General features: G+C 50.1%; 10 protein-coding genes across 10 annotated transcripts; 4 read left to right on the top strand and 6 right to left on the bottom strand.

Moving 5' to 3' along the window:
• Window positions 1-168: 168 nt before the first annotated feature.
• PV09_02179 (uncharacterized protein) lies at window positions 169-555 on the bottom strand (the record flags this gene model as incomplete). The annotated part of the gene is made up of 1 exon (XM_016355182.1): window positions 169-555. One exon carries the CDS (start codon window positions 553-555, stop codon window positions 169-171), a length of 387 nt encoding a protein of 128 aa, XP_016217198.1.
• Window positions 556-4580: 4025 nt separating this feature from the next.
• Window positions 4581-6646, top strand: PV09_02178 (uncharacterized protein; the record flags this gene model as incomplete). Its single annotated transcript, XM_016355181.1, has 1 exon — window positions 4581-6646. Exon 1 carries the CDS (start codon window positions 5705-5707, stop codon window positions 6644-6646), a length of 942 nt encoding a protein of 313 aa, XP_016217197.1. The 5' UTR covers window positions 4581-5704.
• PV09_02177 (uncharacterized protein) lies at window positions 6336-7737 on the bottom strand. Its single transcript, XM_016355180.1, has one exon. The coding sequence runs from the start codon at window positions 7499-7501 to the stop codon at window positions 6671-6673; it is 831 nt and encodes a 276-aa protein (XP_016217196.1). The 5' UTR covers window positions 7502-7737; the 3' UTR covers window positions 6336-6670.
• Window positions 7642-9236, top strand: PV09_02176 (ribokinase). Its single transcript, XM_016355179.1, has 2 exons — window positions 7642-8244; window positions 8295-9236. Exons 1-2 carry the CDS (start codon window positions 7783-7785, stop codon window positions 8808-8810), a joined length of 978 nt encoding a protein of 325 aa, XP_016217195.1. The 5' UTR covers window positions 7642-7782; the 3' UTR covers window positions 8811-9236.
• A 427-nt stretch (window positions 9237-9663) lies between these two features.
• On the bottom strand, window positions 9664-11366 carry PV09_02175 (uncharacterized protein; the record flags this gene model as incomplete). Its single annotated transcript, XM_016355178.1, has 8 exons — window positions 9664-10119; window positions 10167-10235; window positions 10280-10360; window positions 10408-10494; window positions 10545-10653; window positions 10702-10768; window positions 10818-10996; window positions 11080-11366. The coding sequence occupies 8 exons, from the start codon at window positions 11364-11366 to the stop codon at window positions 9664-9666; spliced, it is 1335 nt and encodes a 444-aa protein (XP_016217194.1).
• Window positions 11367-11512: 146 nt separating this feature from the next.
• On the top strand, window positions 11513-14254 carry PV09_02174 (uncharacterized protein). The gene is made up of 3 exons (XM_016355177.1): window positions 11513-12190; window positions 12252-13480; window positions 13531-14254. Exons 1-3 carry the CDS (start codon window positions 11615-11617, stop codon window positions 13643-13645), a joined length of 1920 nt encoding a protein of 639 aa, XP_016217193.1. The 5' UTR covers window positions 11513-11614; the 3' UTR covers window positions 13646-14254.
• A 999-nt stretch (window positions 14255-15253) lies between these two features.
• PV09_02173 (uncharacterized protein) lies at window positions 15254-16965 on the top strand. The gene is made up of 2 exons (XM_016355176.1): window positions 15254-15365; window positions 15421-16965. Exons 1-2 carry the CDS (start codon window positions 15283-15285, stop codon window positions 16832-16834), a joined length of 1497 nt encoding a protein of 498 aa, XP_016217192.1. The 5' UTR covers window positions 15254-15282; the 3' UTR covers window positions 16835-16965.
• On the bottom strand, window positions 16820-17767 carry PV09_02172 (uncharacterized protein). Its single transcript, XM_016355175.1, has 2 exons — window positions 17486-17767; window positions 16820-17337 (listed from the first exon to the last, which is right to left on the bottom strand). Exons 1-2 carry the CDS (start codon window positions 17636-17638, stop codon window positions 16891-16893), a joined length of 600 nt encoding a protein of 199 aa, XP_016217191.1. The 5' UTR covers window positions 17639-17767; the 3' UTR covers window positions 16820-16890.
• Window positions 17768-18300: 533 nt separating this feature from the next.
• On the bottom strand, window positions 18301-19707 carry PV09_02171 (uncharacterized protein; the record flags this gene model as incomplete). Its single annotated transcript, XM_016355174.1, has 2 exons — window positions 18301-19385; window positions 19437-19707. 2 exons carry the CDS (start codon window positions 19705-19707, stop codon window positions 18301-18303), a joined length of 1356 nt encoding a protein of 451 aa, XP_016217190.1.
• A 1471-nt stretch (window positions 19708-21178) lies between these two features.
• Window positions 21179-22592, bottom strand: PV09_02170 (uncharacterized protein). Its single transcript, XM_016355173.1, has 2 exons — window positions 22471-22592; window positions 21179-22411 (listed from the first exon to the last, which is right to left on the bottom strand). Exon 2 carries the CDS (start codon window positions 21665-21667, stop codon window positions 21329-21331), a length of 339 nt encoding a protein of 112 aa, XP_016217189.1. The 5' UTR covers window positions 21668-22411; window positions 22471-22592; the 3' UTR covers window positions 21179-21328.
• Window positions 22593-22703: the final 111 nt, after the last annotated feature.

The following is a 22703-nucleotide window of genomic DNA, read 5'->3' as shown; positions in this document are numbered from 1 at the left end:
GTCCACCGTGGCCAATGCCGTACGCGCCGGGGTAGACGAAGCAATGAGGAGGCTCGAGAAGGTTGAAAGTACTTCCAAGCAACTGCAGTTCGAACGCGGCCTTTTGTTGTGTGGGCAAAAGGACTGCCGTCGTGAAATTGCAGTTGAATGCAAATCTAGAAGACAGCGTTAGTCAAACGAGGCCCCAATAATCAAGACAAGCAATGAAGAACCGTGCCACTGCAGAGCCGAGCGAGAGGGTTCAATAATCCTTCGAGTGTCGGTGTGGTCTAGAAAAAATTGCGGAGGACGGCCAATTAGGCCCGTCTCTCGAGAGACGCAGCACTGCCTACGCACGACGGCAGCCTTCCCCGCCAGTCTTCCACAGGCGACATGATGCCAAAACACTGGCTTTGCGGATGCGAAGGCGTGCCAAGGGCTGGAAGAACACAGAGAATAGTGTTTGCTCATCCAAGACCCCGCCTTGTGGGTTGGTGCACACAAATCACGGGCGTCCAAACCCAGTGTTCTTTTTGAGGTTGCTCGAGCGTGAGACAAATGATGTATAGCCCACATGTGCAGAGCGGAAGCTGGCACATGTGGGCATGTTCGAGGTCCGGATTGCAGCACGGTCGGGTGCGAGGGCGAAATAGGGAGCAAATGTTTGCGAGAATGCTAAGGCGGCGACGAGGATCGAAGGGGTGAGAGGGGACAGCACACCAGCGGGTATAAACGTACCAATTGATGCTAGAACAGCTCAACAATGCTTCTTTCTTGACTTTGAGAGAGAAGAAGGCGTGGTGGCGGATGCCGTCTCACGACGTCACGAGTCTGACGGAGCAAATGAGGGCACAGGCTTCCAGGTTCTCCCTAGGTCCGACCGGCGGCAGCGACTCGAGGCAGCCTCAGGTGTGCAGAGACTGGAGAAGGAGAAGGAGGAGGAGAAGGGGAGGAGGAGGCTGTTCGAAGAGGCTCGGGGATGGAGGAATGGAGGAGAGACGTCTCTTCTTATTCGACCGGAGGGGATGGTCGAATGTAGGGAAAGGGAGAAGAGGAGGCGGCGGGAGAGAGCTCGAGGAGGAATAAGGGGAGGGTACACTGCAAATGTGCCGAAACAGAAATGAATCGAGCACACAGTTATACGTCTCCAATCCAACGCTCACAGCTCCATGGATTCGAGGTGGAGAGGGTAGGAGGAAGAAGAGACGAGGGAAGAGTAAGGTAATGAACGAGTGGTGAGAAAGGTTTGGAGCATGGCGGCCAAGTGCGACCCCTGCCAGAGCATCGGCTGGCTTTTTGGCAAAAGTGGTTCGAACAGACCAATCAGCCGGGATTCAGACACAGGTCGTGTGGCGCATCGCCGGCAAGCTGAAGCTTCAAGGCATGGATTCCTGCCCAGCGGCGTGTTGTGCGTGCAACTGCAAGGAAACGCGCTAGCTCACGGCTGCTGCTGGCCTGGTGTTTTGGTGCTTGGGTCGTGCTGGTCGTGCTGGAGCTGGTGCTTGGTGTTGGTGCCGGCGCCGGTGCTGATGCTGGGGACGGGAGTCCGACGGGCACACGCACGCGCGCTCCACCAGACAGAGAGCGGGCGAGAGAGAGACACAGAGACGGAGAGACAGCCAGAGACTGCAGAGCGAGGGCGATGGCGAGACGGAGAGAGACGTCGAGGGAGGCAGAGAGGAGAGGAGACACAGAGTCTCTCACATTCACGCCCACGCCCACTCTCTCGCACTCACGCACACACTCACACTCACACACATGCGTACGCGCACACGCGCACACAACCGCCGTGTCACCACCTCCCGTCACCGACTCAGCTGTCGGCATCCAGGACGGAGCTCTTGTCGGCGTGCCCATTCCACAGCCTGCCGACACAGATGCTGCTACCGCTGCTCTCCACCTGTCGCTCCGTTTCCCGCCGTCTGCCCCGTGCCACAAGGACGACCGTCCTCCTTCACGGCGCCCTTCATGCCGCCCTGCTCGACGAGCCTCATCTCCGCCGGCGAGGCGTCTCGTGCAACACGTTTTGTCCTCTCCCACGGCCAAATTGCGTCTGTACCGCACCACCTGGCGGAGACGCGTTCGACGTTGCCCCATCCGGCCGCACGTTCGGGCTCGTCGGTCGCTTCGACACGTCTGGCGCGACGCACGACGCGATTTCGATCATCAACCGCCTGCCTCGCCCGCGGGATGGCGTGCCCGGCTGTCTGGCTGCGCTGCGGCTTTGCGACAGGATCCATCAGCAAAAGAGGGGGCTGACATGGACGACCGTTTCTATTCAGGTCATGGCCGCCCTCTCATTGCTGCAAACTGCATCTACATGAATCTGCTGCTAGGCCGCCGCCCGCCAATCGCGTCGCCGCTACACGCTATATTTCTTGCTTTCTCACCCGTCTCTGCATCAGTCCGTCCGTCCTCTCCAGCCCCAGGGCGAGCCCGAATTGCCCATCCAGGCCGCGCGCTCTGCTCGTCCGAGCTCTCCACAAATCAAACTTGGGTCTTCCTTGAGCTGCGAAATTGTCTGGGATCTGCGAGCACTGTGCGTCCTGGCCGCCTCCATTTCGCCAGAGCGAAGGCGCTGCTCAATTCCGGCCCCTGGCCTTACCAGCGCTGCAGCAGGAACCCATCACCGCTGCCCGTCCGATGCCTGGACCACAGCAAATTTCTCCCTGCAAATCCGATCCGTGGTTCGTTCGCTTCAAACGTACGCGCGCGGATTGTTCACGACGTGACAGGTCCTACTTCTCTCCACCTCCACTCCGCTCCACAACGCTGCACGTCGGCGTCGACCACTTTCACGTCGTCGATGCTTTATGAGCTCATTCCACACACCGACATCTCGTGTTGCGCTGTCGTGTGCCCGTGCAAAGTCTAATTGCTCTTCTGAACCCTAATATTGTTGCTCCACCGACTGCGAGCTAAACCGTTCAGACACGTACTGAGCCTCAGGGCTTCAGAACGCGAACGCGGATACTCGCGACTGCATGTGAACGATTTCGACAGCAACCCGAACGAGGCGTCTCGTTCTCGCAGATCTAGATTTTTTTTTTTTTTTGTTTTCCCCTTTTGTTGCACTCGTGAAGCCAGGCTGAAGGGTCCCGCCCCCCGTTTTTATTTCCTCGTACGCAATGAGCACAATAAGCATTAAGTAGCTTGTCATTACACCTTGATCGATACGGTCGCCATGACCTCCAGCTCCCGTGGCAGATTCTGAATAAGCTTCCGGACAGCCTAAACGATAAGAATGCGAGTCTCCGTGTTCAACGACGCACGAGCGCTCCTAGACACTATTCGCAGAGATCTGTTACGAAGATCCCACCCAGACCCGCTGTGCTCCAAGTTTGTCGCGCCAAAAGAAAAAAAATTGTAGTCATTTGCGAACACGACGACGTAGGATTCTCATGTATCTCGACTAAAACGCCTCCGCCCGTTGAAGGCAGACCTAGTACTTTTGTGGTGATTGCGGGCGTGATACGCGCAGGGTTGTTCGGCTCAATGCATCACTGCCCGGCGACCCTCCCTCACCCTCGTCGCTTCACTTCCAGCTGCTCGAAGTAGTGAACAATTGCTTGCGACCAGGCCATGTGTAGGCCGGGAACGTCCGCTTGAAACCGCGTCTGTGGAAAAAGCCTGGGCGTGATCACGCCAACCGGGCTCTATTTCTGATCCTCGCGTGCTGGGCTCGCGTGCGCAGCCGCCCTTCAGGAGCTTTGATTTGACAGTTACGGCCTTTCGATTCAAGATTGGCCCGGAGGCCAAGTCAGAGGGCAATCAATGTCAGCACGCTCGTCCACAGCCGTATCTCTGCTCAGTCAAAGCCGCGTCAAAGTGGAGAGACGGCCAAGCCGTCATCGTCATCAAGTACGGTCCATATTTGGGGACTTGAAACACTAAGCCTGTTGCGTGCCGGTCAACGCCCGAAGATCGTCACCATGAGCTCTACACATGGGCGTAAAGGAAACACAAAGCGAGATGCTATGCCCCTTTGAAGCCGCGGCCGGTGCAAAGTGGCGGGGAAGGCTGGCTCGATTTTTCTTTGCAGAGACGCCAATTACGCGCCCAGAGGTCTCACCTGGGCCTTAGACCATCTGCTAAAAGCCTTGCTGCTGCGCTGAATCTTGCTAGAAACCTCCACCATAAGCCGCCCATCCGTTGTCCCGTCTGAGCTCTTACCACTATGCGTGCTTCGGCTGCGGTCTTTGCAACTGTCGTACGTGGTGGCAGGTGTCAAACCGTGATGAACGTGTGCGCGAACGCGTTTGAACGCGTCCTTTGACGCTCCATCATCTCCACTGACTGGACACTCGTCCCGGTCAACTCGTCTGTGGGCGTCACCGACATGTTTTGGCTTCTAACAAATTCCACACCGGCCGCGTTGCAAAGCTGGCTCCATTGGTTCGTCCGGAGACGCGTTCGTGAGATCGGGATCATCTCGCTACCTCTCCACTTCGGCGACGACAGTACAAAGCAGAAAAAAAAAAATTTTTTTCTTTTCCTTTCTTTCTTTGGCGTTCACGCTGTGATCTCCACAATCATGGCATCAGTCAAATTTTCAGTTCTCATAGCCGCCGGTCTCGTCGGAAAATCACATCTCCGCTTGAACAAGCAAAAACTCTTTCGGTGTCATGAGATTGACAGATCCGAAAAATTTCCTTCGCCCGGGAAGAAAAAGAAAATTTCTTCGCATGCAGCGCGCAATAGCTGTAATGAGAAGCAATGCATCGGGACTTTTTCGAAAAGCAATACCGTTTGTATTGCATTCGGACGCTCAGACAGGCCGCCGCCTCTCACGATAGATGACCTTTTTTTTCCTCCTACCGTACGTTTGTCACAATTGTTGTAAGCTATCGAGGATGTGCGCGTCGTACGTCTCCCTTCGTTGACAAAGTCTTACCCTACACTTCGTCCAAGTGTCTTTCTTGACACATGAGTCGACGCTATTTAGGTTGGATTTCGCGAAGAAACGACGAGCTCAACGCCTCTTTGATACGACAAGACGGTGACAGAACATGTCTGCTCTCCCCAGCTTTCATACCTCCAGCCGCCCTTGCGTGCGTAGTTCTCAAGATAAATATCACCGTCGTCGCAAATCTATACCACAGATGCGTTTGAGTGCATGGCTAATTTGTTTTCATATCGCACGAAACATGGATGCTCCGGCTCAACTTGAGAAATGCAGCCCACGTACCTCCGTACGATCTCCGCAAATTAGACCATAGTAATAACGGCCTCACCTAGGACTCATGGCTTCGACCGTCTTTATCTTGCCCAGAAAACACCTCGTAAAATTCGTGAAACTGAGTCACGACGTCAAGTGACATCACTATAACTCCTAAGAACCACGCTACGAGAAACCGGTGATTTACATGACTCGGGATGTCTGTGAGGCTGAAACAACCAGATTCTAGAAAAAAATGAAGCTGTGTCAGACGGGATGCTAAAGAAATTGATCCAGACGTTTATCTCCTGCGCTAAAGGCTCATAAGAAGCACAAACACGAAAATAAAAACACCTGGATTCTCTTGTGTTATGCTCGTTTTTGGTGAGAGGCGCATGCATAGCCATCGTGAACTGCAAAGGCACAAAGAAATAGCATCACCGTATTTAGCTAGTGGCTTGAAAACAAAGATGGTTGCCTAGTATGTACGATATAACGAGACATCTATGTATGAGGTGCCTTTGATCAAATTTTTTGACTCCGGTTTCCTCTGTGGAAGAAGAGACGATGTCGAGCACTTCTGAGGGAATTTGCGTCACGACGCTTACGCCGACGTATTCAACTCTGCCGCGCTTAAACACCACGGTACTACTGCTCGTCGTCCTGTTCTCACCAAACAAATCCTGGGCCACGAAAGCTGCGCTTGCTGCATTAATGACTCGGGTGTCAACCATTGTCATACATTCATTTGTCCTTTTGGCAACAAAGAATTCATCGCGACCCTGGGACCTAGACACCATTGGATCATGGTTTATTCTCAGCGAGGTGGCTGCCTCCATCCCAGCCTTGTTATGCTGGTCACCTGCTTTGCACATGAGCAAAGCACGATATTTGGTGAAGACGTGGGGGGTTATGGTTTTCGCTGGAGCCGTATGTGGCTTCACCACAGTTCGATGGGCTGGTAGGCACACACGATCCCAAACGTGTATGACTGTGGACAATGCCGACGGATATCATGTACAGACCAGCATCAGCAGGGATAATATTTTCTCACCACTGACCAGTAGATCAATACTCGGAAAATTTGACGTTGCCGCCGTAGTTGCAGCTACGTTTGGACTGTGGACATGTATTCGGCCAGATTCATGGTCGAAATATGACGCGAAGAGAAGTTCGAGACGTGTCATTGCCGTCCTAGAGCTTCTATGCGCTGTCTTCTCGACGACAGTGTTGGTGGCAAGCGTCGTGCTTCACGAAAAATACATGCTTCAGTCCCCGCGACTACCTATGCTGCTGCCTCTTACTGCATATGAGCAGTGGAGTTGCTGGGCAGCAACGGGCATCATCTTGGTAGCAACATTGGCGAATTGGGCTCTCGGAGGGGACAAAAAGCCATTCAATGTCGCCGGTAACTATTCCCAGCGTCGATACCAAAACGAAATCGAAACAGACTCCAGGCTTGAATGGAGCGGTATCCTCGCTCGGCCCCTTCCAGCGTACGTGAGCTAATAACAATCAATTCTATTTCCCCAATTACTTCTTACTCTTCTTCTTGCTTCCACTCTCCGCCTCGTGGCTGAACCCTGCCTTGACAAGGGCGTCTCTTGCGGCGGAATTGATGAGCCTGAATCTGTCGGGTCCAAGCAGGATGCCGCCGTACCATCTTGTGACAACCACCATAACGTTCCAAACGTCCATCAGCTGCATGAGGTGTAGCACTCTTCCACCAGCAGCCGTCTCTCCGTCGTCGTCACAGTCCTGGTATGTGACGCCATTAACACCTTGAATTCTCCATGCGTTGATGTTGTGCGTTGCATTCCTGACCTTCTTGTCCGTGTGAAGAAGGTGACGGAGATATTGCTGAGCTTGCGCTGTTGAATTCACCACAGCTGCACGGCCCACAAAGACCGATTTCTTCTCACTTATAGGATCTGACAGAATCCACGGAGGCTCCGGCCCGAGATCCTCTTCCGCGGGCTGTGCCGCTTGCAAAACGTTTGGAGAACCGTCATCTGGGGCGTTGCCCAACAGCAGCGCATGACGGCTCAGAGCCTCACCCGTGTCCTCCAGCAAATCGTAGACGCAGGCTTCGCCTGGCTTGTACACGTTCGAAAGCACATCTCTCACGAGCTCCAGGATCTTGTGACCTGCGCCCTTTGGCAGGTCATCTCCGACGGTCTCGATGCCTGCTACTGAGGGTGGTGCGTCCGGATAGTCGCGCGGAAATTCTAACCGCAGCACGGTTGATGTGTGGGCTGGCAATCGCAAGAGACATACCGTAGGGTCTCTGGACGATAGCACCAGGGTTTCATCGCCGTAGATTGAATTTATCGACGTAATCTCATCATCGATAGCGGATTCCATTATTTTTTTCTATTTGGCTGGGGGGAAAGGTATACATCAATGATCATTCGAGTTTGGCAGGTTTGAGATAGCCCCCGATCGCGGAAAGAGGTCACAAAACCTCGCTTTGGCAAATGCCGAGAGCTGTCATAATTTCTACCCAATTTTCATTTGTTCTTCCTTGTCTTTTCCTCTCTCTGTTCCATGAAAGCACGCACCAAATCAGACACCTTTGATGTCGCTCATTTGATCCCTTTAGCGCCAAATTGTAGTTTCTCAGAGCGATCTGATTCAGCGACAGCATGGCGGTTATCACGGTCTTGGGAAGCTTGAACGTGGACATGGTCACCGTCACACCCCGCGTACCAGAAGGCGGGGAGACTTTGCAGGCAAAGTCGTTTGAAACGGGATGGGGAGGGAAAGGAGCTAATCAGGCCGTCGCAGCAGCCCGAACGTCGCGGCGCAAAACAGGCCCATTGGACTCCCATGTCGTTGTTCGAATGGTTGGCGCTGTTGGCGACGATGTCTTTGGGCCTCAGATGATCAAGAGCATGGCACGCGATGGTATCGATATGTCGGGTGTGCGGACTCTTTCAGACCACAAGACCGGAACCGCAGTGATCCTAGTCGAACAGAGTACCGGCCAGAACCGCATCCTGTTCACCGCGGGCGCCAACTTTGGCATCAGCACCGAGATGGAGCTTGTGAAAGGCCATGACTTTGGCCACGTTGCTATATTTCAGTTGGAGACGCCGCGAGACGTGGTCAGTATCGGCGACGGTACACACCCGCTGACCAAACTGACGATGGATAGGTGTTTCACAACATCAAGCTGGCACGGGCAAAGGGAGCTCAAGTCATCCTCAATCCCGCCCCAGCACAGGAGCTCCCAGATGACATCTTCCCTGAGCTGGCATACCTCGTCGTGAATGAAACCGAGGCCGCGATAGTTTCCGGCCAACCGTCGGACGCGGTCTCATCTTCTTCTGACTTGGATGCTCTCGCGGCGAAATTCATCGGGAAAGGCGTAAAAAACGTAATCGTAACTCTCGGTTCCGAGGGCGTTTATTATCAAACTGCCACGGCAGCCTCCCACAAACAGCCCGGCAAACGACTGCCAGCCGTAAAGGCCACCGTTGTTGACACAACCGCTGCCGGCGACACCTTTGTGGGTGCATTCGCGGTCAAACTTGCCGAAGCCGCACGCGAGAACGTAGGAGACGAAGCCGACGTGTTAGACGACGCGATCGCCTTCGCAATCCGGGCGGCGGGTAAAACCGTCGAAAAGGCGGGCGCTCAGAGCTCCATTCCCTGGCTTGACGAACTGTAAATGAATCTGACGATTCTCATCCGTCGGACTCCAGTCACGAATCCGTTGCTAGAGGATGACGTTAGGATGGACGGATACGAGCCTCAGATGCGAATCCGCTATACCTAGTGCACACAAAACCGTTGCTGTATCCTCGTTAGCGGTGTCAAGAAGGCCAAACCGTGCAGGCACCGCAGGTTAGCCAACCACGTTACGCATCTGCCAGGCTTCGGGAAGACACGAAGACGAGTAAAGAAAAGAGAATAGTTGCCCTGATCTCAAGAACCTCCCACGCAGATATTTCTTAACCCCCCTCCCCTTCCCACCCAAGCTAGCCCTGTGCCTGTGCGGCCGGCCGAACCCGTGCTCAAAGGTGCATGTTTTTGAATCGGACGTCAAAGCGGTGGAGAGCTAAATAAGAGCGTGCCTCCTCCTCCTCCTCCTCCTCCTCCTCCTCCTCCTCCTCCTCTTCTTCTTCTTCTTCTTCTTCTTCTTCTCCTTACTTTAAAAAACCGAGTGTAAAAGACACTTCAGGAAACGGCGTGGTTTAAAGCCATTTTATGGGCGAATTTTGCCGTTACAATGTGTGCCTCGGTCATTGCTTGATATGTCCATGATCCAGTCCATGGTGATGATGCAACACTATCGTGGAAAGATGAATTATGGACGTAACGAGAGACTACCGTTTTACTTTTTCAAAAGGGTTTTTTAAGGCTTGGATAATTGAGGTTCTTCTTGACTGAGCGAGGACTAGAAGTTGAACTACCTCATGCCAAAATCTGGATCGTTGGATCTAAGCTGTTCAGCATAGGAGAAGAACTGGGACAGCAATTTATCAATCAGGCGTTCTGTCAGTCCTAGATCAAACGCATTCTCAGCATATTTCGTGGGCACTCAACCACTCCGCCAGCCCGCCAGGCAAACTCTCCAACAATTGTATCTCTGCCTTCATGTTCAGAAATAACATGACCTGGAGCTCTCGTCTCCACTCAGTCTCAATATCTGTAAACACCTTGCGATGAAGCATTTGCGTTGCTTTGCGTCTGTCTCGTTCAGTGAGCCTCAGCAGTCCCCGACTCTCGTGAACGTTCCTTAGAAGCCCTATTTGCCGACTGTTGAGGCCCAGCCATTGAATGGAGGGCAGCTCAAGGCCAGATTTCTCGTGAGACAACGCGATAGAGCCATGCTTGTAAGTGGAAATGATTTCCATACCGTCAGGATCGTAGTCCATGAGCCCATATATTGATAGCTCTGTACAGTGATTGCGCCTGGAGCCACACCAGATTGAACGAAGAAGCAGACGTGTCGCAAGATCTGGGTATCCTTTTCCCTACAGATGTTCGATATTATGAGCAGCAATCAAGGTGAACCACCTACCGTTACGAGCAAACCATGTGAAGACAGACGAGCCCAGAATGGCGAGGAAACGAGAGAGCGGAAGGTTGCCTTCGCTTATTAGATTGTCCCTCCCATTATTTATGCGCTCTTACCTCTTTCTCAACTACTAGAACCCACCGGGCGAAGTCAACGACAATAAGATCATCCTCTTTCAATGTTGAGATCAGCATACCCTGAGTCGTTAGTCCTTGCGGTGGACTTATGGCGAGTGATTGCGTACCTCACGCTCGAACTTGCCATTTGCTACAGCCCTGTTGCTCCTGTGTATCGAAAAGTTGCCGGCAACGAGCCCTTTCGCCGTTGCTGTCTTGTTCAAAGTTAGCGCTATTTAGAAATCCTGGCTATGAGTTGCATTACGACGTTTAAAAGCAGTCTAGAGACGCCAAACGTGTAAGCGAGATCATCAATGAATCGATCAACAACAGCCTGCTTCGAAAAAAGTGTAGGATCCCGGTAGTATATATCTCTAAAGCGGGAGTTAGTCAACAATAATAGGGTGACGGCACTTCAAAACCTCTTCGTGATGATTGTATCTGTTACGAGCGCGTCATGTAACAGCTCAAGAATGCGGATGATGACAGCTTTCCATGGTTAGAACGAGTCAATACAGCGGCACGATATCACGCTAACTGTATCGCCACGCATCTTTCTCAGACCTTCCAGGAAATCTGAAACGGCGCGAAGCTGGTGCGTTATCGCTTTCAGACCTTGGTCGCATACTGACGTCAATCTCAAGATGGTTCTTGTTTGCAACAATGGCGGCCAATTGCTGCTCGAAAATATCCTCGATGCGAGCAATGACCCATAATCTTTGACATTGAGTGTCAGTCAAAAGTTGAAGGCGATGTGAAGAAACCGAAAAGAGAACGGGTCGGTGAATATGAAACGGTACCTATCACGCTTCCCTGATGGAATGGCTGCCGTAGGAACTTTATCATTGACAGAAGGCTGTATTGGAGAGACTGAGTTTGCTATATGAAGCGAAATAACATCTGTTCTATCGGTCTTTTCACGAGTACTACGATTCAAGCAAAGAATATCACGCGACCTGAACTCCTCAGCCGAGTTGATGGTATTGCTGCATTGAGACAGATAATCGTGAGCTTCAATCTTGAATGGGCTCATACATTTGGGACGCGCATTTTCGTCGTAAATCATCTCGTGATTGAGTGATGCCATGGTCTTGGAATGTATGACAGAGAGTGTGCATGCTGGTGGTCTCCTTGACGTTGCCTCATCCCGCCATGAGCGCCAAGACCGACTGCGAACGGGAACGCGTCGAACGCGATTCTGGCGTCGCACCCTGGAGACTTCACCGCCCACTTCTCCAACACCTCAAATCTAAGGGTACCGGCATTGTGAAGTCATACTTATCTTCCGAGACTGGCTGCTGATAATCCTTCTGTTGATTCTGTGAATTATTGGCCATGTCAGTCGAAGCAGGCGGAGGGTCTGGTTCGACGACGCCGTCGTCTTTAAAGAGACCGCGGTCCGACGAGGAACTGCCAGCTACCCCAATCAGAAATACACAGTCGTCGCTGTCTCCGATGAGCTCAGCACTCTCATCTCCGGTCGCTATCTCAACTCCAAAGGATACTCCAATGACGACTGGAAACTCCAACAGCTTGTCGAACTCGCCATGCAAGGCCCAAAACCAGCACGACGCTAAGACGACCACCCAACCTTCATGTCCGACAAAAACACTGTTGCACTCATCATCGGCACCACCTGCTAAGCGTAGAAAGCTCACCGCAGAAGAAAAAGCAAAGGCTGAATCTGAGAAGGCAAGGAAGGCATTGGAACGCGCCGAAATGAAGGCGCGCAAGGAGGCTGAAGCGAAGGCTAGGGAAGAAGAGAAGCAACGTAAGGCTGAGGAGAAGCAGCGGAGACAGCATGAAAGATACGAGGAAAAGAAGAAAAAGGCGGAAGAACGAGAGCTCAAACAAAAGCTTAAAAGCATGGAGAAGCAACAGAAGGAGGAGGAAAAGGAACGTCGTGAACGCGTAAGTTATGGGACCACCCTTAGTTTTGCTTGCCCTGCGTTGACTTGATTTTACACTGCAGTCCCAATTACGCCTATCGAACTTCTTCAATTTACCGAAAGCCTCTCCCGCTGCAACCGATCAGACCAAGGTTTTGGAGGCTACGGCTAGTCCATCGAAGCTTAGTGCAATGGGCCAGGACGACGTGCAAAGGAGGTCCTCCTCTCACGATCCACTTAAACATGAGGCTCCTCCCCATACTGGAGCCAAGCCCGTTTCTCATATTGAAAAGCAGGCGAAACAAGTAGACAAGGGATTTCTCCCATTTGTTTTGGCTAAAAATATGCGACTTGCTCCAATCAATGCTTTCTTACCGGATGACAAAGATCTGGATCTTGTGAATGCGGATATGGACAAGTATAAAGAGAACTCTACGACTGAGCCTAGCCCTTCTCTCAGAGAAACCTTCGCGAAGTTGAGAGTCAATCGTGGATTCCAGCCGCCAAAGGTCACGAGCGTACTGCATCAGTTGCACGGCACATCAAATGCGCCCATTGACCTAACCCAAGATGGCGCCGGAAACCCTCTGAACGTCCTCAAGTCTATCCCGGTCAAGTTCTTCTCATTTGGCGAGGACGTGCGTCCTCCGTATAGGGGAACCTGGACAAGGCCTGTAGGGAGCCGTCTTTCCCGTAAGCTTGCTCTCAATCCGCTTAGGCAAGAACTTCCTGAGGTTGATTACGCCTACGATTCGGAGGCCGAATGGGAGGATGTAGAGGAAGGCGAAGATATTGATATTGAGGAGGACGAAGAGGAGGATGAGGACGAAGAGGAAATGGAAGGTTTCATCGACGATGAGAGCGCACCGCAATACCTTGCTCGCAGAGGCTTACCTGCTCTAGACTTGGAACCGAAATGCAGTGGCTTGCAATGGGAAGACGCTTCTGGCAGGATGAGGGCTGCAGACTCGAACTACGAAGACGCTGATTTCGAAGAGTTCAAGGTGTGCTTCCTGCTAGATCCCAGCCCTAAGACCATTGACCCGTTCACCACGGCGTACTGGGAGCCTGAACCCAGACACGTTTCATCAAGACTGCCTCTGACAAGCTCGATGGGTCCACCACGATTACCTCTTCAGGATCGAACGAACGGGCAGGCCACGGTGCAAAGCACGCTAGTTAATGGGAAGGTGCCAAAAGCAGCCAAAGTCGGTCCTCGCCTCGTACCTGCAGACATTCTACCAGCGTTCAAAGAAGCTGTAAACGGTAGTGACATGACTAAGATCGCCCTGATTGAATCGTTGAAAAAACAGTCAGTTTTATCTCACTCAACGATATGTTTCATGTCTGACCATCGTGCAGGTTTCCAAAGCTTCGAAAGGATCAGATAAACGAAACTCTTCCCTTGATTGCGCAACGAGTTGGTGCAAAGCAAGCCGAGAAGAAATGGATCCTGTTGCCAGAGGGCAAAGTCTGAGTCCTTGTTCAGAAGTTTTTGTATGGAGAATTGCTCGTGACGGGTAATGATCTATCTGTTTGAGCTCAGTGTCGTCGTGGGAGTAATCTTGAGGTTTTTTTTGGCTCATTTGCCCATGATCGCCCCCCTTGTTCAGGAGCATGGCTTGGAAGCCCCTTAATATGACACGATCGTTGCACAATGCCTTCGTCTTGAGTTAGATGGCTCATCATGAAGGCAATGTTCGTATTAATTACAAAGTGCGAAGCACATAGCTGAGGAAATCATAGACACGGCATTTTGTCGAGTGAGCAGTAAAGGTTCCTTTCAAATCAGCTACACCTCCCTGAAAGTCTATAAACCCAAAAGCCAATCGTATTAACTACGAGACTATGTCTTGGATTGGGTGTTCGGACTCAACATGTACGAAAGATCTTTGCGCATGCTGACACGAGACTTTCAGTGCTTCGATCTGCATGCAACTGCTTCTAAGTTAACTGCAGTTGCTACGTTACCACATTTCGGTGTGAGCACTAAGCTTATGGCTCAGTGATTACCTTGCTTCTAAACTGCTCATCTTCCCACAGATAGTTTAATTATGCTAATTGGATCCCGAGAGGTGTTTTGTATGACTGGTCTCGGCCCGTCGTGGCCGGGAGTCTCTGCCTCAAGTCTTGTTTCCGTGCTTTAGTTACATGTCTCATTGGTCTTTCGTACTTGTTGAGTTTTGCTGTGCTCATCTGTTGTCGAAGGATTGGTGCAGTGTATCGCGTGCTTTATAATTCTCTCCTTTGCTATGCCAGATCTTTAAAAGACGTAGATTTCTTCCCCCTCATATCATCAGTGACTCGTCCTTCGCGAGGCAAAAGCAACTTCGCCACGTCTCTAGAGGCAATGTACGGAACTCACGATAATAAATTGCTGAGAAAACTCCGAAGCAGCTTCGAGTTTTCCTGAGGATATGTCTGGACCATGCATTTGAAGTCAAGCTTCCAATGTAAACAGCAATGTCCTCGAATTACTGATCGTGTAAGAGTCCTGATAAGTATGAGGACCCGTTCTGGGTTGGCAATGGCATGTCCATCCAAGAAAATCTGCCAAGTATACTTGCCTTACTCTGGTGGGAAACACGGAACTGCAAAGGAGGAGTGGTAGAAAGTGCAAGGAACCTATGTGGGGAGGCCGGGAAACCAGAGTGATCCGATCCACACTTTGTCGAACAGTTGCAGAGGGTTGGATACGGAATTAGATTGATTTACGAGCATATTGAAGAGTCTTAGGATCCCGTAGTATTCTATGTAAAGCACCAAACCATGAGTTTCTCAAGCTAGATGTCTGCCATTTTTGTCCGAAGACCTCGACGTATATATGACCGATGCCAAGCCAGAAGTGACTTTTGTGCAATTAGCGCTGCGAGACTTACCAGGAGAGAGAGACCAAAATCTCCTATGTGCGCGATCTAGCAACTTTTGTCGTAAAAGGGATGCCGCTTTCCAAGAAATGTATTCGCGAATTGCAACTTCAGCCTTGTACAGCCTTGCCAAGCCAGCCACATGTCACTAGCGGCAGTTCGGCAAGATAGCGTCATTTCCGAGTCCATGCCACAAATTCAGATTTTACACATGAGCTCCTGACTTCATGGCAGGAGCAAGGTGACGATGGCCGCTGAGGTGGTTGCAGCCATCTGTCTGTTCTGGGGGTCTCTTGTCGTTCTTGTTTCTGGTATTGGTTATTGGCAGATGTTTGTGCTGAGGAGGCCTCCCGTTCCTAGTCAAAACTCACTGACACTTGTGAAGACAGAGACACTACTCTTCGGCTCAGCCAAAAAGTCGGTATGAGGATGAGGATGCTCCTCACGTAACAATTATCCGGCCAGCGAAAGGTCTAGATCCTCAGCTGTACGAGTGTCTTGCTTCGACGTTCCGACAAACCTATCCGAAGGACAAACTCACGATCCGCTTTTGCGTAGCGTCGCACAATGATGCATCTATGCCTGTTCTTGAACGGCTTGCGCAGGATTTCTCGAGTTTTGATGTAAAAGTCCTGGTCGAAGAGGAGGATCCGCTCCTGCAAGATGGAGTGCCGAACGCACTTGTGTTGGGACCTAATCCCAAGATACGAAGTATGAGTCGCGCATACCGAGAAGCGAAGGGAGACATCGTCTGGATCATTGATTGTAACGTATGGGTTGCCTCAGGAGTCTGTGGACGTATGGTCGACCGATTGCTAGGACGAACGCCAGGCAGTCGTCCGCAGAGGCTCGTACATCAAATGCCGCTTGTAGTTGACATTGAAGGCCTAGATGTTGCATCTACGAGCTCTGTTATGACGGAAGGTTTTCACAAACGCGATTTGTCAATTCTAACAAAAGGAGGACGGCTCGAGGAGATGTTCATGTCTTCAGCGCACGGCAAGTTCTACACTGCCATCAACACGGTGCTTATTGCGCCCTGTCTTGTGGGCAAGTCGAATATGTTTAGGCGATCGCATCTTAACGCTCTTACGAATGGAGAAGGCATTGACTACTTCAGCAACAATATTTGTGAAGATCATCTTATTGGTGACCTCTTGTGGAAAAGACCTATTCCCGAGGAAGTTTTGAACAAAAGTCCTGGAAAGAAATGGGGCAAACACGCTATGCTTTTCGGAGATATAGCTATTCAGCCTATGAAAAATATGCATGTTAGCGAGTACATCGCACGCAGGGTGAGATGGCTGCGCGTTCGAAAATATACCGTGCCAGCTGCAACCGGTGTCGAACCTACCACGGAAAGCTTTGTATGTTCGGGAATGCTAGCATATGGTGCCACAACTCTTCCGTATGCGCATGAAAAGCTTGGAATCCCGCAGACTTGGCCAACATTCGTTCTTGTCTGGCTACTGGTCGTATTTTCATGGGCAATAACCGATTGGACTTTGTACAAGAAGATACATTCTGCGGCGTCTATAGCACAAGACGAACATACGCCACTCTTCGCGCGCCCTGCCAACAATGGCGGTGCGAGAAGACCTTTGAATGAGTGGTTACTTGCTTGGTTAGGCCGTGAAGCACTTGCGTTTCCGATATGGCTATGGGCAGTATTTGGTGGGGCTACTGTCACTTGGCGAGGCAAGCAATTCTGGGTCGGAATGGACATGCGTGTTCATGCCATTGAAAAGCAGGCGCGAAGTAAGAAGGATGTAATGATGGATAGGACGAAGGTAGAATGACAGCGATGATTTTTACATCAGATAGTAATGACCTTCAAAAACTGAAGACAGCGACCTCAACTTAGAAGCGGTCTACTTTCTTCCACGACCAGCATCTGAGGGTCGATATCATCTTCATTCCTAGTCTTGACCAACATTCCAATCCTTCTCCACGCGTTCTTTAATCTCCCTGTGAATCCAATTCCCTTCCGCACCCAGACTCCTTGTCTCCAGTGTTCACCATCAATTTCATCGACCACGTCAATTCTCCAACCTCCCCTAGGTGCAAATACAGCACTGAATACATATTTGAGGACCTTCCAGATGATCCAAAGAATGAGCAAAGAAGTCAAAGTAGAAATACATGTGATAATTGCAGCCAAAAAAGTGGTTGTGGAGCAATTGCAGCCAAAAGTTCCGGTTCGCAGTTCCCATCGTTCCTGCCATGGCATTGGGCAAATTTGGGCATCATAAATAGGAGACAAGAGATGCCCCCTATTGAATAATGGAACACACGTTGAAGACTGCCACCATGTCAGTAGATGGAACATTAAGGCTCATCCACCGACACTAACTCCCCGGTCTACGGGCGCATAAAACAATGCATGGCGTACATTGCTGAATTAACATCCACGAGGCTGGGACGATACACTGTCGAAAAAAAAAACCTACATATGGACACCACCCGCATTTGTGGTTGCTACTAACACAGTGTCCGCAGTCTTGAATCCGCCAGCACTGTCTTAAATGGCGATCATCATCTTCGGATTTATTGCGTGCAAGACTTCCGAGGAAGCGTTCCATGAGGATTTCCCGATCTTCCATGACTGGCCAGTCGAGAAACTATCGGTTTTTGTGCGGCAGAAGAAAGTATTCTGCTGCAGATGTGCAGTTAAACGGGCAACTTTGTTGCTGGGATAGAGAGTCCGTGGAGAAACTGGAAGGCTGTTGTCGTCATCCACCATCTGAATCGAGTCTTGGCGCCGCAGCAAGAACCCCGGAGCTTCAGGATTTGAAATACGAACACAAAATCAAAATTTGAATCACCTTTCTTTTCTAACCCACTGAATATCTTCATCGCTCTTGTGGCTCCAATTTGGCGCCACGCGTTGTAGTAATGAAAATTGATGCTCACTGACCTGGTAACATGACACGTGACAATGACACAAGTTTCTGCGAGGATGTACTCGGTACAGATAATTATCCAGCTGTGAGAAGCTGAATCTTTGAAAAGTGGAAGATGTAAGATTGTAAATGTCTAATATTATTGGTTCTGAAGGCTGAAACTGTGCAAAATAGAAGCCCGATTTTCCAGTTACAAGGATAAAGAAGGTCTATCTTTTGTAGGGTATGTCTATTGTCGTACAACTTCTGTAAGTGAACTTGAACTTTGTGTATCCCGAAATGATCCGTCGCAGTCTAATATAGCTCCAATTTATGCATGTGCGCTCAAGAATGCGACTGTACTTATTCGAACGGGTAATTGGTCAGTCTTCAACGTCCTCATCCATGTGAGGATAGACAATGTCGCGTACAACCACAGCTCTAACATTCATGTAAAAAACAAAGCACCACATGATGACAATGCAGATAGTCATGGCATTGCCCAAATATCGCAGACCTTCATTGTTCAGTGCATTGCCAATTTGGATGGTAGCAATTGTGAAACCCGAATTTGGGAAGACCATCGCCCACCAGCCGAGATGAAAGAGTTTCGGACGCTTCAGCAAAGTTCCAATAGTAGCAATGGCAAAGAACCACCAGGCCAGAATCCAAAGTGAGATTGCGACTATGACGGCCATAACTCGAATGGTCGAAACAGAAAACAACGGACTGACCGTGAACTCAGGAGGCAGCAAATTGAGCTCTGGAGGAAGTGAGTTCGCCATACCAAGGACAGCAAGTGCTGTAAAGGATGGTGGCCCAACCCCAATATACATAGCTGGCCTATGCTCTGGGTTTGGAAACCCAGTGCACATCAATCGACCGATGTAGTGCGCATACATGAGTATACACACCGTGAAGCCAAGGCCCTGACATCCAAGGCCGGCTACCAGAATGGGTAATCGACTTTCGACTGGCTGATCTGCGGCTATGACAGCAGCAATGGTGCCAGCGAGCATGATTGGGAAGATTGGAAGAAGCCACGAAGGCATGAATTTCGCAACGCTGTACATGTGTGTGTTGAAAAGGTAGCTGTACTGGAAAATGGCGACCAGAAACGTTGCCACGGTATACGCCCAGAAAGCAATGGCAATACTGGTCAGCAGCCACGGTCGCATGCTGTGATCCTTTTCCAACGATTGTATAACGTATCTCTGCGTTCCCGTGATAATAGTGGCTACAGAAAGCCAAAATGGACCAAAAAAGAGACCCTCTCTTTCGTGCTTGAGAGACTCTTTCAGTGTTCCTGGATGTTTCGCGAAGCGTAATAGCAAGCAGGTGCAAACAGCTGTGAACAAGATTAGGTTAAAGATATAAAAGAAGGAGCCAATGGATATGAGGCCTTTGAATGCGTGTGGCTGAAGAGATAGTAGAGTAGCAAGGCCTCCAGTACTCATGGTCAATGTATCTGCGCAATAACTTAGGGTCTAGTTATTGACCTTGCATTGAATGTACTTACACCAAGCCCAAGTGAAATGCCGTATTCTCTGACCCCATGGCAATGGAGGTCGGATTCCCGATACTAATTCGGTATGTGAAGGAGACTTCGCATTCTTATTATCGTGCAACCCGCTTTCCAAAGAATTTGCTCTCAGCGCCTCTGAGCCTTTGGATGGCGGAATTCTTGGGTCGAACGTTGGATAGCGAAGTTTTCCTCCAGACGTCTCGACATTGGTCTTGAAATCGCTCCCATTCCAAGATTCGTGTGATAATCTACGATTCTCTTCCATATTGATGATTCCTCGCTGTTTTCAGAGGTAATAGAGTGATAAACAAACCCGTCCAGCGGGTGACTATGAATCAAGGAGAGTATTTACAATTGAAAGGAGGTGGTCAAGATGATGCTGAAAGTCTAATGAGAGACGTGGTTTAGCGGGACTTGTTCAGGAATAGGTCAGGGTAAAAAGATGATAAGAAACCTCGAATGCTGGCTTGCGATACTTGAATGACTGTAAGAAGACAATGTTATCTCCAACTTCAGGAGTAAGGAGATAGCGTATGAATGCCTTGCTGTCACAGATCGCGCACAGGTTGTTCCATTGATCGCAAAAATATCCACCGATTGCTGAAGTACCCACCCACATGAGGCTGTGAATGTGTTGAAGCATACTTGGCTCTTGTGTCCAGATAGGGGAAGAGGGTTGCCATGGTGTTCCAGTAGAGTCAAAAAGTGGAGATGATTGTTCTTGGTGTCGCTGACGGGGCTTTCCGGCTCGACGATCTTGAGCAACCATCTAGACGTTTTAGGAGCTTCAGCTTGGCACGTGTGCTGAACGTCTCGAGAGGATACAATGTCAACAAGCCTGATGCTGGCGCCTGCTGCAACCTTGGCTCAATTCTTGGGAGTTGAAGATTGGAAGATTGCAATGAAAGACACGTAAACCAGGTAAATGGCGGGTGGGCCACTAAGCACGGTGAGCTTCATATTGGATCAACTTGAGGCTCTTGAGGCTCAACGAAACGCTTGGGTCTTACCGTGGGGGCAACGTGGGAGCACAACGTGGGAAGAATGAAGATTTTGTGGCGTTCCACATGTCGAAGTAGAGTCTTTTTTCAGACTCAAAATGTTTATGCTTTTAGTGCCTAGCAGTGGCGTGTTTCGAGGACAGACAACGACGTTACTTTCAGTGTCTACTACCGTTGGTCGACACTGAACCTTGGCGTTGTCTTAGACGTTTCTGATAGCCACAACTGCGCTTGTTTGTGCTGTCCAAAGTGCCCAATGAATCAGATCGTTTAGTTTCAAATTTTCCGTCTCGTCTTCCACGCGGCTCACCGCAGCCATGGCTTTATGCTCAGTGCAGATCATCAGGACGCCTTTAACGGGCCGGTGCCGACGTTCTTGGCACTGCCGATCAACCAACGCTTGGGTACAAAAATGAACATCGTGATATCAAAAGTGGAAAATGGCTGACTCCCATATTGAACGCCTAGATATTTGCCACTGCCCTCCTTCGTTCTTGCTCTTCGTGAAGTGCAATACAAGAGTTCCAAGTGACAGAGATGTGATGAATCATGGCGAAAGCACCCTCAATTAAAGCGTATACTCGAATATCACTTAACCTTTCTCAATATCGGTACGTTCTGCATGCAAAGTGCTTGTTTTTGCCAACCGTCTCGGAATCAACTAAAGTATTGGCATCGGAACTTGTTGGCAGCGGAGCTTCGATCAGCCACGCAACGTGGTGGCTTTGCAATACGCTGAAAACAAAATAAAATCTCCTTCAATTCCCCGAGCCAATGCTTGAGCCTCACATGTCAATGCCACGCAATTCCGAACTGGCTGCTTCTCCTGTGCAATTTACAGAGCTTTCCAAAGGAAATGATAAAGGATTTCATACCGGTTCATAGCTACCAGCCACTCTGCAACATCCCAACACTCGGAATAGTGAATCGCAGAAACACCACTGAGCACTCGAGCACCAGCGTGGATTCATCCTGGCAGATAAGCCAAGAAGATAGCAGCTTGTTGGTGTGGATATGATTGAGGCCAAGCATTCGGGAAATCTCGGTTCCAGCTTGGGTCTCTCTAGGATCAATTCTTTCCAAGACAGCCGATAATCTCGCGTTACAAACAGAGATTTTTGTGCTGACACAAGATGTCTGTCGTTCCAGAAGCGCTTCAGGATGTAAGGGATACTTTTTTACGCTGCTGGGTAGAACATTATCAGAAATCCTACCTTTATCCATCGTTCTATGACACGATAAGCAGATGCAAGGTACGACCAGCTTTATGACAATCGAGGAGCCTATGGGATGAAGTTCATTTATTTCTTGAATAATTATGCTTGAAAGTGAATGATACCCGCATGTTCAACACGATGAACACACGTTGGCAGACTGCGTTATTCGACTTTCGTCCCTTCAGCACGATATTCTCTAGGACTGATTGAGAAGAGGGAAAAGGTGATCAAATCTTGTTCGATATGTTGCTCGCACGCCCTCGAAGTGTGCAGAACTCTCGATTTGCAACCTGCAATCTGCTCTGTGCGTGCAAATGCAGAAGTCACATCCACCTTCCCATGCTTGTGACTGAGCAACAAGATTTCAGATGTCTATTGAAGAAGTCGCAGAACCAGGATTCGCTGCGGTCTCTGAGAATCCTTGGCCGGATCACACGGAGTGAGCTTATATATAGGCTTGTCTTATTTCGGAAGGACGCTGCTTCAAAAGGGGGGAAGCCTGAGCTTTTTTTATGCCAAGGGCGGTATCGCCTCCTATCTTGAGAGGATAACAGAGTTGTCCGAGATTTTAGGTACAGCAAAAACAGCTGCAGCGCACGTTGCTGTGCCCGAGAACGCAAAGCATGTCAGACTTGTGCTATGCCCAGGCCAATCGACCTCGGAAGTCAATGCACTTTTCCATCGTATCTCTGGGACCATCGCAGCGACCATAACTTCTCACCCATTTCGCGTCTTGAATGGCTACGTGATCCTTGGCGTTCTTCAGTTTATCATGGCAAATCCAGATACTCGTGTGGCAGAGATACTTGCCGGATCCCAATTGAGAGCAGGTTTGATTTCTTCCTTATTCAAGAGCACGAAGGACGGTAAACGAACTCCTGTCCGGATGGTGCGCATCAAGGGGCTTTCTGCAACCACGTGTGGAGTTCAAGTCAACACTGAGATCAGGACAATAATTCGACGAGACAAATGGGACCGTTTTTAGTAATACTATGGCTTGGCACTAGCTCGCTCAGTTTTTAACAGGGGAACGCGAGTTCACG

The sequence above is a fragment of the Verruconis gallopava genome, assembly GCF_000836295.1.
Source record: "Verruconis gallopava strain CBS 43764 unplaced genomic scaffold supercont1.5, whole genome shotgun sequence".
Lineage (NCBI taxonomy): Eukaryota > Fungi > Ascomycota > Dothideomycetes > Venturiales > Sympoventuriaceae > Verruconis > Verruconis gallopava.
The sequence above is the reverse complement of the archived record's forward strand: the minus strand, read 5'-3'. Positions and strand labels throughout refer to the sequence as shown.

Excerpts from the sequence above, each read along its gene's own strand:
- PV09_02172 (XM_016355175.1), bottom strand. The coding sequence starts at position 17,638 with ATGGAAGATCGGGAAATCCTCATGGAACGCTTCCTCGGAAGTCTTGCA. Across the intron at positions 17,338-17,485 it reads AATGCGGGTGGTGTCCATAT|TCTTCAACGTGTGTTCCATT; the intron begins GTAGGTTTTTTT and ends ACATGGTGGCAG.
- PV09_02176 (XM_016355179.1), top strand. The coding sequence starts at position 7,783 with ATGGCGGTTATCACGGTCTTGGGAAGCTTGAACGTGGACATGGTCACC. Across the intron at positions 8,245-8,294 it reads TGGAGACGCCGCGAGACGTG|GTGTTTCACAACATCAAGCT; the intron begins GTCAGTATCGGC and ends GACGATGGATAG.
- PV09_02173 (XM_016355176.1), top strand. The coding sequence starts at position 15,283 with ATGGCCGCTGAGGTGGTTGCAGCCATCTGTCTGTTCTGGGGGTCTCTT. Across the intron at positions 15,366-15,420 it reads GGTATTGGTTATTGGCAGAT|ACAGAGACACTACTCTTCGG; the intron begins GTTTGTGCTGAG and ends ACACTTGTGAAG.
- PV09_02174 (XM_016355177.1), top strand. The coding sequence starts at position 11,615 with ATGTCAGTCGAAGCAGGCGGAGGGTCTGGTTCGACGACGCCGTCGTCT. Across the intron at positions 12,191-12,251 it reads AAAAGGAACGTCGTGAACGC|TCCCAATTACGCCTATCGAA; the intron begins GTAAGTTATGGG and ends TTTACACTGCAG. Across the intron at positions 13,481-13,530 it reads ATTGAATCGTTGAAAAAACA|GTTTCCAAAGCTTCGAAAGG; the intron begins GTCAGTTTTATC and ends ACCATCGTGCAG.
- PV09_02170 (XM_016355173.1), bottom strand. The coding sequence starts at position 21,667 with ATGGATAAAGGTAGGATTTCTGATAATGTTCTACCCAGCAGCGTAAAA.
- PV09_02177 (XM_016355180.1), bottom strand. The coding sequence starts at position 7,501 with ATGGAATCCGCTATCGATGATGAGATTACGTCGATAAATTCAATCTAC.